The following is a 15,039-nucleotide window of genomic DNA, read 5'->3' as shown; positions in this document are numbered from 1 at the left end:
ATGCAATGGAGATTTAATAGTTTTTCAGCCCATAATCTGATACTATGCAATTACATGTATTAACTAGAAAAAAATTACTTTTTATAGGGTAATTCATTTTATTCAGAGTACTGTAGTTGTTAGTCCGTTTGACCACCAGCAATAACCTCAGAAATAAGTATGACAGATAATTAGTGTGTTTGTAGTGGAGAAAAAAAAAAAGAGAAAATCAGTAATGAGAGAGGATTTGCATATTTGATTTTGCCTCCATATTTTCACAGGGCTAATGATTGCATCTGTATGTGCAATTTTTCACATACCAGACCAACTTATGATGATTGCAGAAATAATTTTGTTGGCAACAAACACAGCTGCACTGATTCTCAGCTATGTCTTTTCATGAAAAGATCATTGCAGAGAGTTGAAGTTGTATTCTGTTCAGGAATATGTCTTCAGAAGGTAACTGGCAAAAGAAGTAAAGCCAGTGAAAGACTAATGGAAGAGAAGAGTAACATAGTTTACCCATCCCAAATCAGAGGCATTTAGGTGTTATGGATCACTTCCCTGTGTTTTTGGGCAAAAAATAGTGACAGCTGTGCTGCATTTTGTCACAAAACCCATATCTTTACACAAAACCCATCCAAACATATAGGGAACTTTCAAAAGATTTGAAGGAATCTATCATTACCTCCTCATCATTAGGTGTATCAATTGCAAGCATCCTTGACAGAAACCACTATGATATTTACTGCAAATAGAATGACTTGGAATAATTCAAATAGGTTTAAAAGAAATCCTGCCTACCAAGTGAAATCAGCTAATGACAGCTTTCAGATTATACTTTTGTTCTTTCAGTTTCTAAAGCTTTTAAATTCTACTAAACTTTTTTTGAACTAAATGAATTTTAAACTGTATTCATCTGGGTCAAAAGCATATCTGTTTTTTCTTGTTTTTACTCTAGCTGATACGAACTTATTTTTGAGGAGAGATGGAAATCTGTGGTAATTCCTGAACAACATGAATGCTGGACACATGATAAATACTGTAGCTGAGTGTCCTTAACATACAGAGCATCAAGTGTATTCATCTAAATGATGGATATAGCTTAGAACTACCTGTGTTTAAAATATAATGTATTATTGTAGGTTGCTCCTCCTCATGCTAAAATCCATGGAAAGAGGCTGAATCAGAAAACTTCATATGTTGAAACTTTTCCATGACATCAGCGCTAGCACAGGTGGTTTGTAACTGGTGGAGTTGGCAAGGTGTCACCCTGTTCAGCTGCTCTGAGCATTAAATGGGGCATCTCACATCTCCAAAAGCATTACTGAATCTTAATGTGTTACATTTTCACAGGGTGATTTGATGTTGGTTTATTCTGAAATGAATGAAACGAGGTCCTAGTGATGGCACGAGTGACCTATCCAGTTTTTGTCACAGGTGGAAGGATGAAGGCATTGTAGGAGGTAGTTGAACATAAGGTGCTTTAATAGCCATGTGTAGCCAAAATGAGTGGGATTGAGAGATTTGATGGAAGACATGTAGCTGTTTACAGTATTGTTCTATGTGGTATGTGTAGAACAGTTGAATTAATCTCCCAGGCTCTCTTTATTGTCAGTGGACCGAAATGGACCGTTCCAGGGTGCATTACATTTCCTCCTATAGTTAGTACAAAAAAGGACATTTTTAGTATTATTTGATATAGAATAAGATATTATTAAGCTTCATCAAACTCTTTTGAATCTTGAATGTCCTCCCTGAATGACTTTGGCATTACAGTGCTACAGACTGACACATTTTTCAGAAGCGAAAGCAGACTAAGGTAGTGTTCTGGCTGATGGGATTTACAAATGTCACTAGTAGCTAAAGTATGGTGACCTCAGCTCTCCTCCAGTAACTGTTCAGTATCTAGGCCCTGAGGATTCATTTCACTGCTGTGAATTTTTTGTACTCAAAAATAACTCTTTCTTGTTGTACAGAAGAGGGAATAAAAATCTTGAAAAGAGAGGGCCATTAATGATTAATAATAGACATTTAAAATTCAAAAAAATCATCAAGTTCAAAACATGTTTCCACAGTTAAATTTTATTTCAAGTACTTTTACTCCTTTGCAAGCTTTGTTACTTGGTGGTAAAATGCCAGTTGATATTGACAAATCATTAACTTAAAGTTTATTGACTGCAATTTTTTAGCTGCAATTATTACTATTTTTAATGTGCTATTGCTAATATTCCTAAAAAAATAATTGCTTAGTGATTAGAGAATAGAAAAGAGAAATAAGATACTAGCTGATATGTTAAAGTTAGTAGTGATAGGACTGAGTGGGTAGTGAAACTGAAGATGTGAGTAATTTAAGCCCATTACTCTATGTGACTGTACAGCATAGTTACTGCTGTGAGTATAACTCATAATTTGTAATGTTCAAAATTACTGGTGATTCCTTTCCCAGGTCTTTTTTCTTATGAGCTTAGCTCATTTCACTGTCTGCTGTTCTGTTCCTAAATCGTGTTTTCAGCTGAAAGACTGTATAAAGGAAGATGGCATTTGAAATGTCCAGCTGATGCTTTACAATGACAAATGTAGCATGCAAATGGATTTGAAAGCTCAATAAAAAGGGTTCTAGTGAACTTTTGCCCAAAACTTGGACAGTATGTAATTGAAGAGAAAGCCTACTAAGAGATGGCTCCTGTAGTGAAGACACTCTACTGGAAGGGCACAACTAGGTCACATTGCTTTCTCTGCCATCCTAAGTTCAACTCTTCTATGTTTTTGGGTTTGGATCCCAGCATTGGACCCATCAGACATATCCAGGGTAATGCTTCTCTATGAATAGTCCTGAATTGAGGAACAGTGGGTGGCTTTTGTTTTCAGTGTAAGAGGAACTGAAAGTGGTTTACCACTTGGCTGGAATAAATCAAAAGTTACATTAGCTGCCTTTGGCACTCCTGAAGTTGTCCACACCTTCTTCATAAGAGAGTACAAGTCTGTTTTGTAATAATGCTTGGTGGATACCTTGTACAGATGTAGTTCTCCCTTTGAAGAGCTGCCACAGTCATGCTTGTGGACAGTCAGTTCTGAAAGTATCTGCTCCATCCTCTAATTCTTTGGGAAGTGGACATTTTAGAGACAGATTTTACATTAGATATATATAGGAAAATCCAGGAAAAAGAGACTCTTCTTTACTGTAGATTTTGGTTTGAATGTATCTTGAAGGATTAGGTGCTCTGCTTAGCAGTTGTTTTTGGATTTTTTTTTTGTGTTTTGTTTGTTTGTTTCTGTATTTTTTTTTGGGTTTTCTCCAAATTATTTTATTTTTTAAGCATGCAGAATCTTTTTTTTTTTTTTTATGCCAGTGAGTGAATAATAGAATGAGATGAAGCCACAACTGACTTAGATTAATGGAACAAGGGATCGCTGGATCACTGGTAGTTTCAGCAGTAGTTCAGTATGTATCAGGATTAAGACCAGTATGTAACTAAAGCAAGATATTGCTTCAAAAAATTACACTAGGATTTTTTTTTAAATAGATGGCTTAAGGTTTAAAAGTAATAAAAATAAGGTTTCTATGAATTCCTCTGTATAATAATTTCAGAGAGTTCAAGTCTCCCACTAGAAGTTGAGAGTTTATCAGCAGTTTATAGGTTAATGCGAGGAAGTGGCCAAACCATAAGGCAGGAAAGAATAGAAAAATTGTATCAATGAGCATTCAAACAGGAATGCTTTTAGCAATTGTCAGTGAATGTGACAGCTGTTGTGCGAGAACTGATTCAAATGTGGTTATATAATTGATTTTCTTTTCCCCAAAAGAGAAGGAAATACACTATTAGCAGTGATATATATCACTTAGGTACAACGTAAATGTTACAAGTATGGTATTTAATTTAGAAAACTTAGACTGAGAAATCTAAAATGAGAAATATAAAACTCCTTTACAGATCTCTTTCAAATTGCAAATTTATGTCTCAAGGGGCCAGTGGAACTTAAAGTATAAATACAGTCTGTATTTAGGGAGTTTTAAAAACACATATTACTGAATTGATAGAGCATAACAGTTCCCTTGCTTAGGCAGCATTATGCTCTATCTTGTAAAATGTACATGGGGTCATGCAAAATGCTTTATTAAACTTACAGTCCATAACTAAAGTTGTTACATTTTAATTTATATATTTTTTATTCATGGATTATTGAACCACTAAATCCAAACAACGTGTCTTCATGCCAAACAATTTCTTTGAGTTTCATTCTGAATCTTTTCACTTCCTGTGTAACTACCCCAAATCCTCAAATTTTAAAGCTATTTTTCAGAGCTACCCTGTATACAAATGTACGTTTAAAAGCAGGCAAGGAAGGAAGTTTCTGTTTGCTTTTGCATAAAATGCTTTCAAAAAAAGAAATCAATGAGGCATTTCTGGGTGGGAGATCTGCAATTTTGGGGAGAAAATTCTTGAATGTCATGCTATTTTTAACCATGAGGGATATATACAAAAAGAAATAAGAAAAATAATTACGTATTTCAATGCAAGAATCCTTTTTTCCTGAAGACTTAGGGTTGGCTTGCTATTTAGAGAGTGTCTTACTCCCTACTTTTACGTAGTGTATTGTTCTTTCCTGTTATTGAAAAGTTGGCAGAAGTTACAAAATGGTGGTGGTTTAAGCATACTGTTGTGCCCGGTGATTTCAGGGTATTGGTTTTGGACTGTATTCACGTTCTGTTTTCTTCCACTGTTACTATAAATAACTCTAGGGAAGAAGTTGAACTGCAAAGAACTGAAAAGTAGGAAAGTAGCATCTCTTTTTGCATATTCCAAGCCCTCAAATAAGTGATATTCATAGTACATATAATATCTTTATTGATCTGAAATGTCTCATTGCTGTGGTTGAACCAACGACTCTCCTACAAGAACATACCTAGGATTTGTTATTCATCTGATACCTGAAGAGAAATGGGAACTGAAAAAGTTAATGGATATAAGTCTGTAGTCTGGGCTTCAAGATATTCAATGCCAAAGTGTCCATCTAAAAGATTTCTTACTGGTGTTGATTTTATTGACATTATTGTTGAAGTAAGTTTCAGCAATGATGCCATAGTATTTGTGAAACACCAAGGAGTAAAATGAGCAAAATCACAAAAGATGTCTTTATTTTTTTCCATATGTAACAAAATCAACTGGTTTAGAGAGTAACAGAGGAAGTTTAGAAAGGGAAAGATATGTGCCCTACATACGCATAATCGTGTTATTACATGCCAAAAATCTCTTGTCTGGAAAGAGATAAAGATGTTTAAACACTTTGTGAAAGAAAGGGAATTTATACAAGGCAAGTTTTGTAAGAACAATTTATCCTTTATTTTTACCTAGTGTATCTTTGCTATGTTAGGAATATTGATTTCCACGAAATATAACTTTTTCTGTGATCTTTCCTCTCCTTTTTTTTCCTGTTCTCTCTGGTCGTTATTATAAAAACATTTCAGATTATTTATTCTGAGGCTTTTCCATATGTAGAAAATTTGTTAAAGAAGAATACAACCAAGATACATAAGAATTTATTTTGGTTTTTTCTGACTGAGCAGTGATTTTGCCACCCCTAAGGCAACAAACTGTTTTTTCGGGCTGTAACAGTCTACACTGTCTTTGCAAGTATGGTTAATGACCAGACTCTTCGAATCCCTTACATTTGCCCCAAATCCCTTTTTTAGTTTGTACTGACGAGGAAACACTGTGCTGGAGGTAGTGGTTGGACTGAAATCTTCTACTATAGCATCTAATAGGACAGTGAGCATTTACAAGATCATCTGTTGCCTGGGGTGCTAAATTTGGCTCTCAGCAGAATCAATTTAGTAACTCCATTCAGACTGCTTTCTCGAAGATTATTTCATGTTTTGTGAGACATGAATTAAGCACCTATTATTAATATAGATCACAAATGCAATGTAATATTTGGAGTATCTTTCATTTCAAGCTAATGACTATTTCATCAGTTTTACCATTTTGAAGTAGAAATAATTCCCCTTTTAAGTTAGCATAAATGTTAATTTAATTTTCTTGCACCAAAATATGCTTCATAATAATTGAGTATTTCTTACAGACAATTTTTTCTGGACATTGCTGAACCATTTATTTAAGATGAGTTACCAGAAAACTGTCCTAATTGTTTGGTTTGTTTTTTTTTTCTAAGAGACTAAAAATTTATTTTAAAATTTTTTTCAGTTATTTAGGTTTGTTTCTGCTAAGAATATTGAGGTGTTTTCTACAAAGTTTACCATCCTTGTAAGCTTTCTCCTCCTCTATATGTATGTCACAGACAGGTAATTTTTTCAGGTTTTTTTTTTGTCAAATAGCTTTTGCTATTAAATACATAGCCTTCATATTCTTAAACAATGTACAATGCCATATTAAAATTGGAATATGAGAAATCTAGAGAAAGCTTGAAAAATCAAGAGAAAGCTTTAAAAATGGTAATAAAATGGGAACATACATGTGCATGTACATAAGTACATAAGTAAAGAAAACCATGAAGTGGAAATAATCCACATTTTACTTGTCAAAAGTAAGTGTAGCATTTTTAAGAATCACAGTCATAATAACTGACCTTTTCATCTTCTGTAGTAATAGTAAGATTTCCCCCTTACCCCCCTTTTGTTTTTTCTTCACTTGTTTCTATCAGAGCCAGGATCAAAAGAGAAGTTGTAACACTTACATGTCAAGAATCATGACATCTGGAGCAAGACTGAATTCATTATTTCTTGGTGAGAGTGTTATACAATAAGGCTTGACTGACATACAAAATCTGAGACGCTTTCTGATCAGCTGATATAATTAAAACAAAATACTTGGTTCTGCACAATGCCTGTGCATAATCTATTTTGAGCCTTTCAAACATAGAAGTATATAGTGTAAAATGTTACTAGATTAGCTTGAATGACTTGTCATTCTATTTGCAGATACCTCAAATCAGCTATGCATCTACAGCTCCAGAACTGAGCGATAACACCAGGTATGACTACTTCTCTCGAGTGGTCCCGCCGGACTCCTACCAAGCACAGGCCATGGTGGACATCGTGACAGCCCTTGGGTGGAACTACGTCTCGACACTGGCTTCTGAAGGCAACTATGGAGAGAGTGGTGTGGAGGCGTTCACCCAGATCTCCAGAGAAATTGGTGAGTGTATCTTTACCAGGTTTTGTATTTACAGCTGCTGAGTTGCAGAGCATCACTGAGTTCTGCTTGGATCTATGCAGTGCGATCAGAACACCCATGGCTGTGTTACCTGGACTCAAGTGGGTGATTTTGCTTCCGCGCATCTGCCAAGGTGACAGTTCTGGCAGTAATTTAAGAAGAGAGGAAAAAAAGGTGTGTTGCTTGCCCCTTCTGGAAAAGAGGAGTTCCTTGATGAGTTAGGGGCAAAAAGCAACCACCAGCTGAATTACAACCAGATTTGAGGAGATGTGATTGATTTAGCTTAGGAAAATTGTAATCCAGTGAGAGCTTTTTCCATGTTCCAGCACTGATAAATCTAGGGATTTTAATTTTGATGAATTTTTAAAACAACAAAAAAATCCTCTGAAATAAAAGACATAACCTTGTTCTTTTTCTTTCATGATGAAATGTTCTGTACAAATACAGGCATTATTATGAGAAGTATATTTAGATCCCTTTGATCCTTTTGTTTTTTTATTTTTGTCACACTATAGTTATTTCTGGCCTGAAGAAAATGGCTGTTTCTCAGGAGCAGAAGGTTTTGGATAGCAAGTAATAAGATGATGAGTAGCAGGTGGTTTAAAAGAGGGTGGACTTGGTCTTTCACTAAGTGCAGAGTTAAATGACACACCAAAAAACCTCTGCAGACAGTCTTCCTGTCCTTCCTCAGAAAGCCCAGATTAATCTACTGGATTTGACTTTCAGGGCATGTAGATATGAAATCTGGTTCTTATAAATCAGGTTGGGTGAGAAAATACGATAGTATCTCCCACTTTCAATAACTGCATGTGAATACAAAGACCATCGCAATTGTACAGGAAGGCACACGTGTGTTTCAAGTACTTATGCTTGAATCACAAAGGTAAGTGATTACTCACAACAATCTGGCAGTAGGACAACACCACAGTGATTCATGCCACTAGGGAACCCGTATATATAATATGCTTGGTAGTTTAACCACTAAATACTCTTTTTCTAGTTTCTAAGCAGTACTGTCAGATCCTAGGTGTCTTCATGGGAGAGACAAAGCTGACTAAGGCATGGATAATTCTTTCACAGTTCATATCTCAAAGAGATGGTTTGTCTATTGCAAATAGATTGGCTTCCCCAGACCCTCACTGAGTAGTTTATTGGCTGAAAAATCACTTTTTCTTGAAACAATCTGCAACACAGCTAGTTCTGCTGAGTTCTGAAAGCAAACAAATGAAATAGAGTGTTCAGGACTTTTTACTGTTTCCCATATCCAGGAATATGAGACATCTTCCAAGGGGTGCAACAACAACACCTCTGATTCAACAATGACTTGAGTTTATGTCAATTGGATCCTAGAATAAAAAAGACCATTGTCATTTGATAAATAATTAACATGAATAGGATTAAATAAATATTTTTAACAGGATTATGAATCCAAAGCAGTTAAAATCGTGAATGGGTGTCCTAAACATTACAAGGTCTGTGTAATACTAAGAAGCACAATAAATCATGATTTGTGGTTTGATTTATCTTCCCCCCCCTTATGATTTATGTTTTCTACTAGAACACTTGATTTTAGCAACCTCTGTGCTCACAGCAACTTACCAACTATTGTGGGTACCAGAGAATCTAATGGTTCTAAAGAAGGAAAGCAGAGGGAGGCAGGACAGACAAGTAATTTTTATTTTCTAGAGAAATGTTCAAGTAAATAATCAGGTAAATCGTATGTAACCACAGGGACAAGATTGATAGCCAGTGCAGAATTGTCAGGAACAAATACTGTCAAAGCCATCTAATAATTTTCTTTGACAGGATAATAGCTCATAGCTGAAGAAAAAGCAGTTGATATGTCACGTCTCTTGAATTTTGTAGTGCTATCTCAACTGTCACATACAATATTCTCCTGAGGGAATCTGGGAATTATGATCTAGGTGAAAATATCATAGACTGGATGCAGACCTATTTAGAAAATTTTTCTGAGATTTCTGTTTAAATGAAAGAATGAGTTGTGTGGTATTTGACAGTTGTTTATGCTGGCTTAGGTACTAGATAATATTTCCATGTTTAACCCAGATGGACTTGGAATGAGGAATACTGCAAAATCTTCCTTCCTCAGAAGGACTAGGAGTGTATTGGAAGATACTCTTAGAGTCCAAACCTGAAGACACAGTCTGGAAAAGTAAAACCTTAAGTGACACATGCAAGGCATTGTGCTTCAGCAAGAAGGATCTGAACAATGAGGAATTCAGATGGGCTGGTCAGAAAATACTATTTAAAAAAATGATGTGAGAATGACAGTAAATCTATATTCCTCTTGTTTTAATGGAACATGCAGATGGGCATACCATCTGTAAAATAATTTGAGTAATCCTCCAATTTCCTGTCAATTGTGGAACCTCTTGCTCATAACTGAGCAAGGAGGTTAGCCTAAAGAAGAGTTGACTAAGAAGGGAAGGCGATGGAAAAGGTGCTTCCAGTTAGGCTTTTACAGAAAGATAGAGGACACTTGTTCCTCCAAATACAGTGTATGTAAACAAAAGTAATGGAATTAGTCTCTAGCATGATTCTATCTATATTTGGAGAAAGCCCCTTTTAATATTTATGACAAAGCATTATACTGGCTTGCTTGGGGACATTTTGTAACCTCCATTGCAAAGGATCTGGGAGAATGCATTAGACAAACACCTGCCCAGTGATTATGTAAGTGCAGTTGGTTCTTCCTTGGGGCTGGGAGGTGGATTGAATGATTTCTTAATGTCCCTTTCAGCCTGATCCTCTTGTTTTCTGTCCTCAGACTTTTCACCTGAACCATAAGACTGGAAATATTTTAAAATGGAAAGTTTGGATAGCATCTAACTATGAGGTCTGAGACTATAGAGTTTACGTAGGTTTGTAAAAATCATCATACAGTGTAATACTGCACACAACAGCAAAAGTTACCAGCTCTGTGTTAATAAACTGTGTGTTAAGAGAAACTAATTAGGACACTGCTCCCCTTGTGCAGCTGGTATGCAAATGAATAGGACAGCTCAACTCTTTGCTGAGTTTTTTACTCAGATCCTATCTAACATAAGTAGCCAACAACTGGAAGCAAAAAGGATGTGAAGATAAGTATAATGAAAAGCAAAAAAAAAAAAAATTGAAGAAAGGATGTGGAAGATATTGATATATTCATTTCTGAAAAAATCAGTGCATGAGAGGACATGAGATAACAGATTTGAAAATATAAATAGAAAAGCTTGGGGTTTTTGTTTATTGTTTGTTTGCTTTTATAAAGTTGAGAGTTGAGAAAGGGGTTGCGTTTTATATATGTTTAAAATAGAGATTAATTTCATGTACTTATAATTTAGTGTAATTTTTGTTGTGAGCTTGACTCTCTCTAATTTGCAGTTTGATTGACCCTCTGTTCAACTTCTATTTCTTGATCAGTAACAGAAACAGAAAGGAAGAAACAGGCTCCCAAATGAAATGTGGAATACTGAAAAGGTCAAAGTGTTACCACCCTGACATGTCACCAAATATATTACATATCAAAATCTCCTCTCATTTTAATGACAAAGATCCTGTCTACAACAAAGCATAGCTGGAAATTAAATATTTTACATGACAATGATTGGAAGGAGATTAGGTAATGGTCCTTATTCCAACTCATTCTTCCATGCATTATTGTTTGAAGACAATGATTAAAATTTATAGAATTTTTTACTCCCTTTAAAAAGTTAATCAATGATATTACTGTAATCATTTTGACATCATCATCAAATAATTTTGGTACATTGACCAAAGGAATGAATTCATGCAAATTGCTTAAGACTTTCAGTAAACTGTAACTTGACTCAGCAGTAGAAACTAAAACAGGGAAAAAAAAGAAAGCACATTTTACTAAGTCCTTATTAAACTGTCATGCTATATACTGATTGTCTATTTACTTTGCTGTTAATTATCTTTGACAAAATAAATGTTGGAAAGTCTCTAATCTGACTTTCTTTTAATGGTTCAGTCCCTCTGTTATTAGAAACCAAAAGAATGTACCATCAGAGATAAAATCATGGGATACTTTTTTTTTAATTCAAAATACAAAAGCATTTGGTTCAGACAAATCCCTTTGGATTCTGAATACTTGTTCAGTTAGTGCAATGTTTGCACTAAAAAGGGCAACAAATCTACAAAAAATAGATTAAATGCTACATGACAGATTTTTTTAGCCACTATTGGTCAACTGCTTGCTGATAGGTACTGGCGGTGAAACACTTATGAAACTATTAGAAGAGGAGGCAAAAATGATAAAGACAGGGAACTGAGCTGATCATCAAGAATAGGTGAGAAACTTCAGCGTTGCTTACCCCTTTTTGCTTGTAAGTTGATTTTCTGTGTCTTGCCAGAGCTTTAAAGAAGACAGCAAAGTGCATTTAGGACCAGATCTTTGACTGAGGCAAAATGACACAACTTCATGGCAGCTTTTCTCCAGAAGAGAATGATGTACTTATTGTATGCCCTTGAATACCTGTTTTTAGGAACAGTGGTCTGTAGTTTTACCTACTCCTTTTATACTGATATATTGCAGTTAACAGCATTTTTCTGAGGAGTTAACACAGCTACTTTATGACATTTCATAATATTTTATCATGACAGTGACATTGAAAACTATATACTTAATTATAATGAATACATATGCTGAATGAAGGCTGTAGTAGCTTCATTTAAATTATTTTAGACTTCAACATAGGTAGCTATATTTGTTGTACATAGGAAATGGTCTGTGGCATTTCTTTGATATAGTTCTTAAATCATCTTTGTCTCTTGTCAGTTCTTTTATTGTGTTTACAGCTGTGCATTGTACCTCTGCTTTTCTCCAAATTATTCGATTTCTTCTTATAGAATCACAGAATAGTTAGGGTTGGAAGGGACCTCTGGAGATCATCCAGTCCAACTTCCCCTGCCAAGGCAGGGTCGCCTAGAGCAGGTTACACAGGAATGAGTCCAAGTGGGTTTTGAATGTCTCCAGAGAGGCAGAATTACCTTTAAAAACTTTGAACTTCTAAAATTTTCAATGGATAAAGTGAAAATGTATTGGGAAGCAGTGAGGGAGGTTTGAGCAGGAAAATAAAACTTAAGGGATGTAACCTTTCCACTTAGACTAGTCACTGATATTTAGAAATAGGATGGATTGCTGTTAAGATTAGTTCAAATTTCCTGCAATAATCCTTGTATATGTTTGATATAAATCTAAAGCTTTTTGTATTTTGTAAAGTAAGATGATGAATAGATTTCTCTCCCAACCCCAAGGTGTTATTTAATAGAAGATTAAAAAATCTTGCAACATGAAGGTGGAAGAAATACAGTACCTAAAACGTAACCTTTTCCCCAAAGATATTTCTCCTTTAAAGGTTGTTTTCAAGCTTAAAAATTAATTTTCACAACTAATAATGTTCTAACATACCGTCACAAAGGGTAAACAGTTTAATTCAATTTTAAGTTTTACTTCTATATTTATGCAGCTAAACTATTGATAGCACTGTATTTCAAGCTGCAAGCTGTAATTAATAATAACACAATATAATTGGCTACGGGGTCTTCAAAGTAATGTTTGAAAAATTACAAAATCAGATGGTAGGTGTATTAATATTGCAAAAGCTTGAAAATTATTCCAGCAGTTTTTAATATTTGTACCAATTAGTACCTGATAAAGAACAGTGTAATTTCTAGGGATTTAAAATGAAGGACCATTTTCATTTCTCTCAGTGGTGCTAATCAATGTGATATTTTTTAGCTATAATTATTTATTTTCTCTATAGTTTTAGGGAGTTATCTTGGAGCAGTAAGAATACCATCTTGGTATGCTCTCTGACCCTCCAGAAATTGTTGTAAGAGTGACTTTAATAGCTCTTGAAGGGTTTCTTCATGAGGCAGTTTTTAAGCATTCTGTAGAAAGTTCGCAAGTTACAGTACTGTAAGTACTACAGAAGTCATTGGACTATGACTTTTTTCTTCTTTTTACTTCATCTGAACACTGTTGGTTGTGAACACAAATTCAAAGAATAATAAAGATGTCCAGGAAAGATATCTAGTTTAAGGTTTTTAAATGTAAAAATACAAACAAAATTATAAATGTGTTGATGCTAATTTTAAAAAAGCACTCTCTTTTGCTAGAAGAAGTCCCAGAGCAAACAATTCACACATAATTAAAAAACTCCTGTGAAAGCAGAGTTAGGAAATGTCTGAATCAAAATGTAGTCATTCTAGTTGTTTATGACCAAATTTCCATTAAGAGGAGGTGGATTTTAACAGAGTTAATCCCGGTGGATATTCTTGTGTTAAGTAAAAGTATTTGTAAATACTTTTAAGTATAAGTAAAAGGGGATACTAGAAGGGAAAGCATTGAGGACATACAATATGATTTGCAGTCTGAATAAAGCTACCCATGTTTGGTTTTTGCATTATAATTTTATTGTGGTGCAAGACAGAGGACTGTGGAAAATAAATTGACAGCTTGTTTTCCATGGTGGTTGTACTTAATTAGTTTAAAAAACCAATAAATGAGTTAATAATAAGTTTCAGAATCTTCACAGATTCTGTCATAAGTGGGATTTTTTTTCCCCTCCTTTATTTAGAAATGAGTCCTCTGTCCTCTATGTTTTACATAAACTTCTGTTACTGTCACTTGTGTAGAAAGCTTGTTTTCACATGAGGTTCAGCCAAGCACCTTTTGTAGTCGTGCAAATGATGTGAGTTCAGCTGTAATCAGGGATCAAATAGACAGACTATGGCCCAGCTTTGATCAGAGTCCATGTGAGTGAACTTTGCCAACAGAAGACTTAGTGGTTTTGCTTTCCCACCATGCACAGACTTTTGTAAGGATAGCCTGTATTTAAAGACACCATCTGAGTAAAGGTGACAGGAAAGAGCATGGTGACATGGGCTTGGGCTGTATTTACATGGTTCTTTTGTTAATATGTCAAAGGGCTCACAGCATTTGAATGGTAATCTTAGTTATGCTCCTGTCAGGAAGAACTGTTTCTGATTTCACAGAATGTTCTGAGTTAGATGGAACCCACAAGGATCAAGTCCAAGTCTCAAGTGAATGGCCCATGCAGGGATCAAACTCACAACCTTGATTATTAAAACCATGCTCTAATCAGCTGAGCTAATCTCAAGGTCTTTGCTGGTCTATGATCAGTAGTCTCATTCACATTAAGAAGGTCCACACAAATTCTTGAGGCTCTTGAGCTTGCTGAGAAAATTTCACTTGTCTGTCTGTGTCTTCAAATGGTTTCTAGTAGTTTTAAATGTTTAGCATTTTTTGCAGCTCTGCTTTCTACCTAGAGAATTATATCTTTTAAAAATCATGTGAGAGAAATGCCTTATGATTGATATTAGCAATATACTCTTAGTATCAGCTCTTTTGTGATCTGTGGCTGCAGTTAAAACAATGAAGCTCTGGAACTGTCAGACTGAGTCAAACACTGTGAGTCAATATCTTGTCTCCAGTGGTGGCCTCAGTATATGGAAGGGAAAGATATCACAATCTTACTTAGTCACTGGCAGAATTACCTATCCAAGGAGTGTTCTGTAGCCCCAGGTATTTAGTGGTTGATGCTTAGATTTCCTGAAGCATGAAAACTTATATCCGTTATAATTTCTTCTTGTTATCATTTTAACCTCACTCATTAAATGTCTGCTTGTTTGGATGCTACAAACGGTATATAGGAGAATCCAGTTAACCTCCTTCATAGTGTGCCTTCTTACTTAACTGTGGGTTAGAAGATATGAAGTAATTGTCATTTAATGGTTTCTGTTGTCAGTTTCTGGATCATTTATTGCATTTATATTTCTGTTAAGATGTGTAGCCATGACTGAACACTCCAAGTAAAGCCTTACTATTGATTTATGT

The 15,039-nt window shown here is 35.0% G+C and overlaps 1 protein-coding gene across 5 annotated transcripts in view; it reads left to right on the top strand.

Annotated features, from left to right (window-relative positions):
• GRM8 (glutamate metabotropic receptor 8) overlaps positions 1–15,039 on the top strand; it is a 325,188-nt gene that overhangs the window by 59,601 nt on the left and 250,548 nt on the right. For all 5 annotated transcript variants that reach the window (XM_027679190.1, XM_027679195.1, XM_027679193.1 and 2 more), the window contains one exon: positions 6,920–7,136. In XM_027679190.1, the coding sequence (XP_027534991.1) occupies positions 6,920–7,136 (217 nt within the window). The remainder of the gene's footprint in view (positions 1–6,919; positions 7,137–15,039) is intronic.

The sequence above is a fragment of the Neopelma chrysocephalum genome, unplaced genomic scaffold, assembly GCF_003984885.1.
Source record: "Neopelma chrysocephalum unplaced genomic scaffold, ASM398488v2 Primary Assembly neopelma1_45, whole genome shotgun sequence".
Classification (NCBI taxonomy): Eukaryota; Metazoa; Chordata; class Aves; order Passeriformes; family Pipridae; genus Neopelma; species Neopelma chrysocephalum.
Note: the sequence above shows the minus strand (reverse complement) of the source record. Positions and strands in the feature narration are given on the sequence as shown.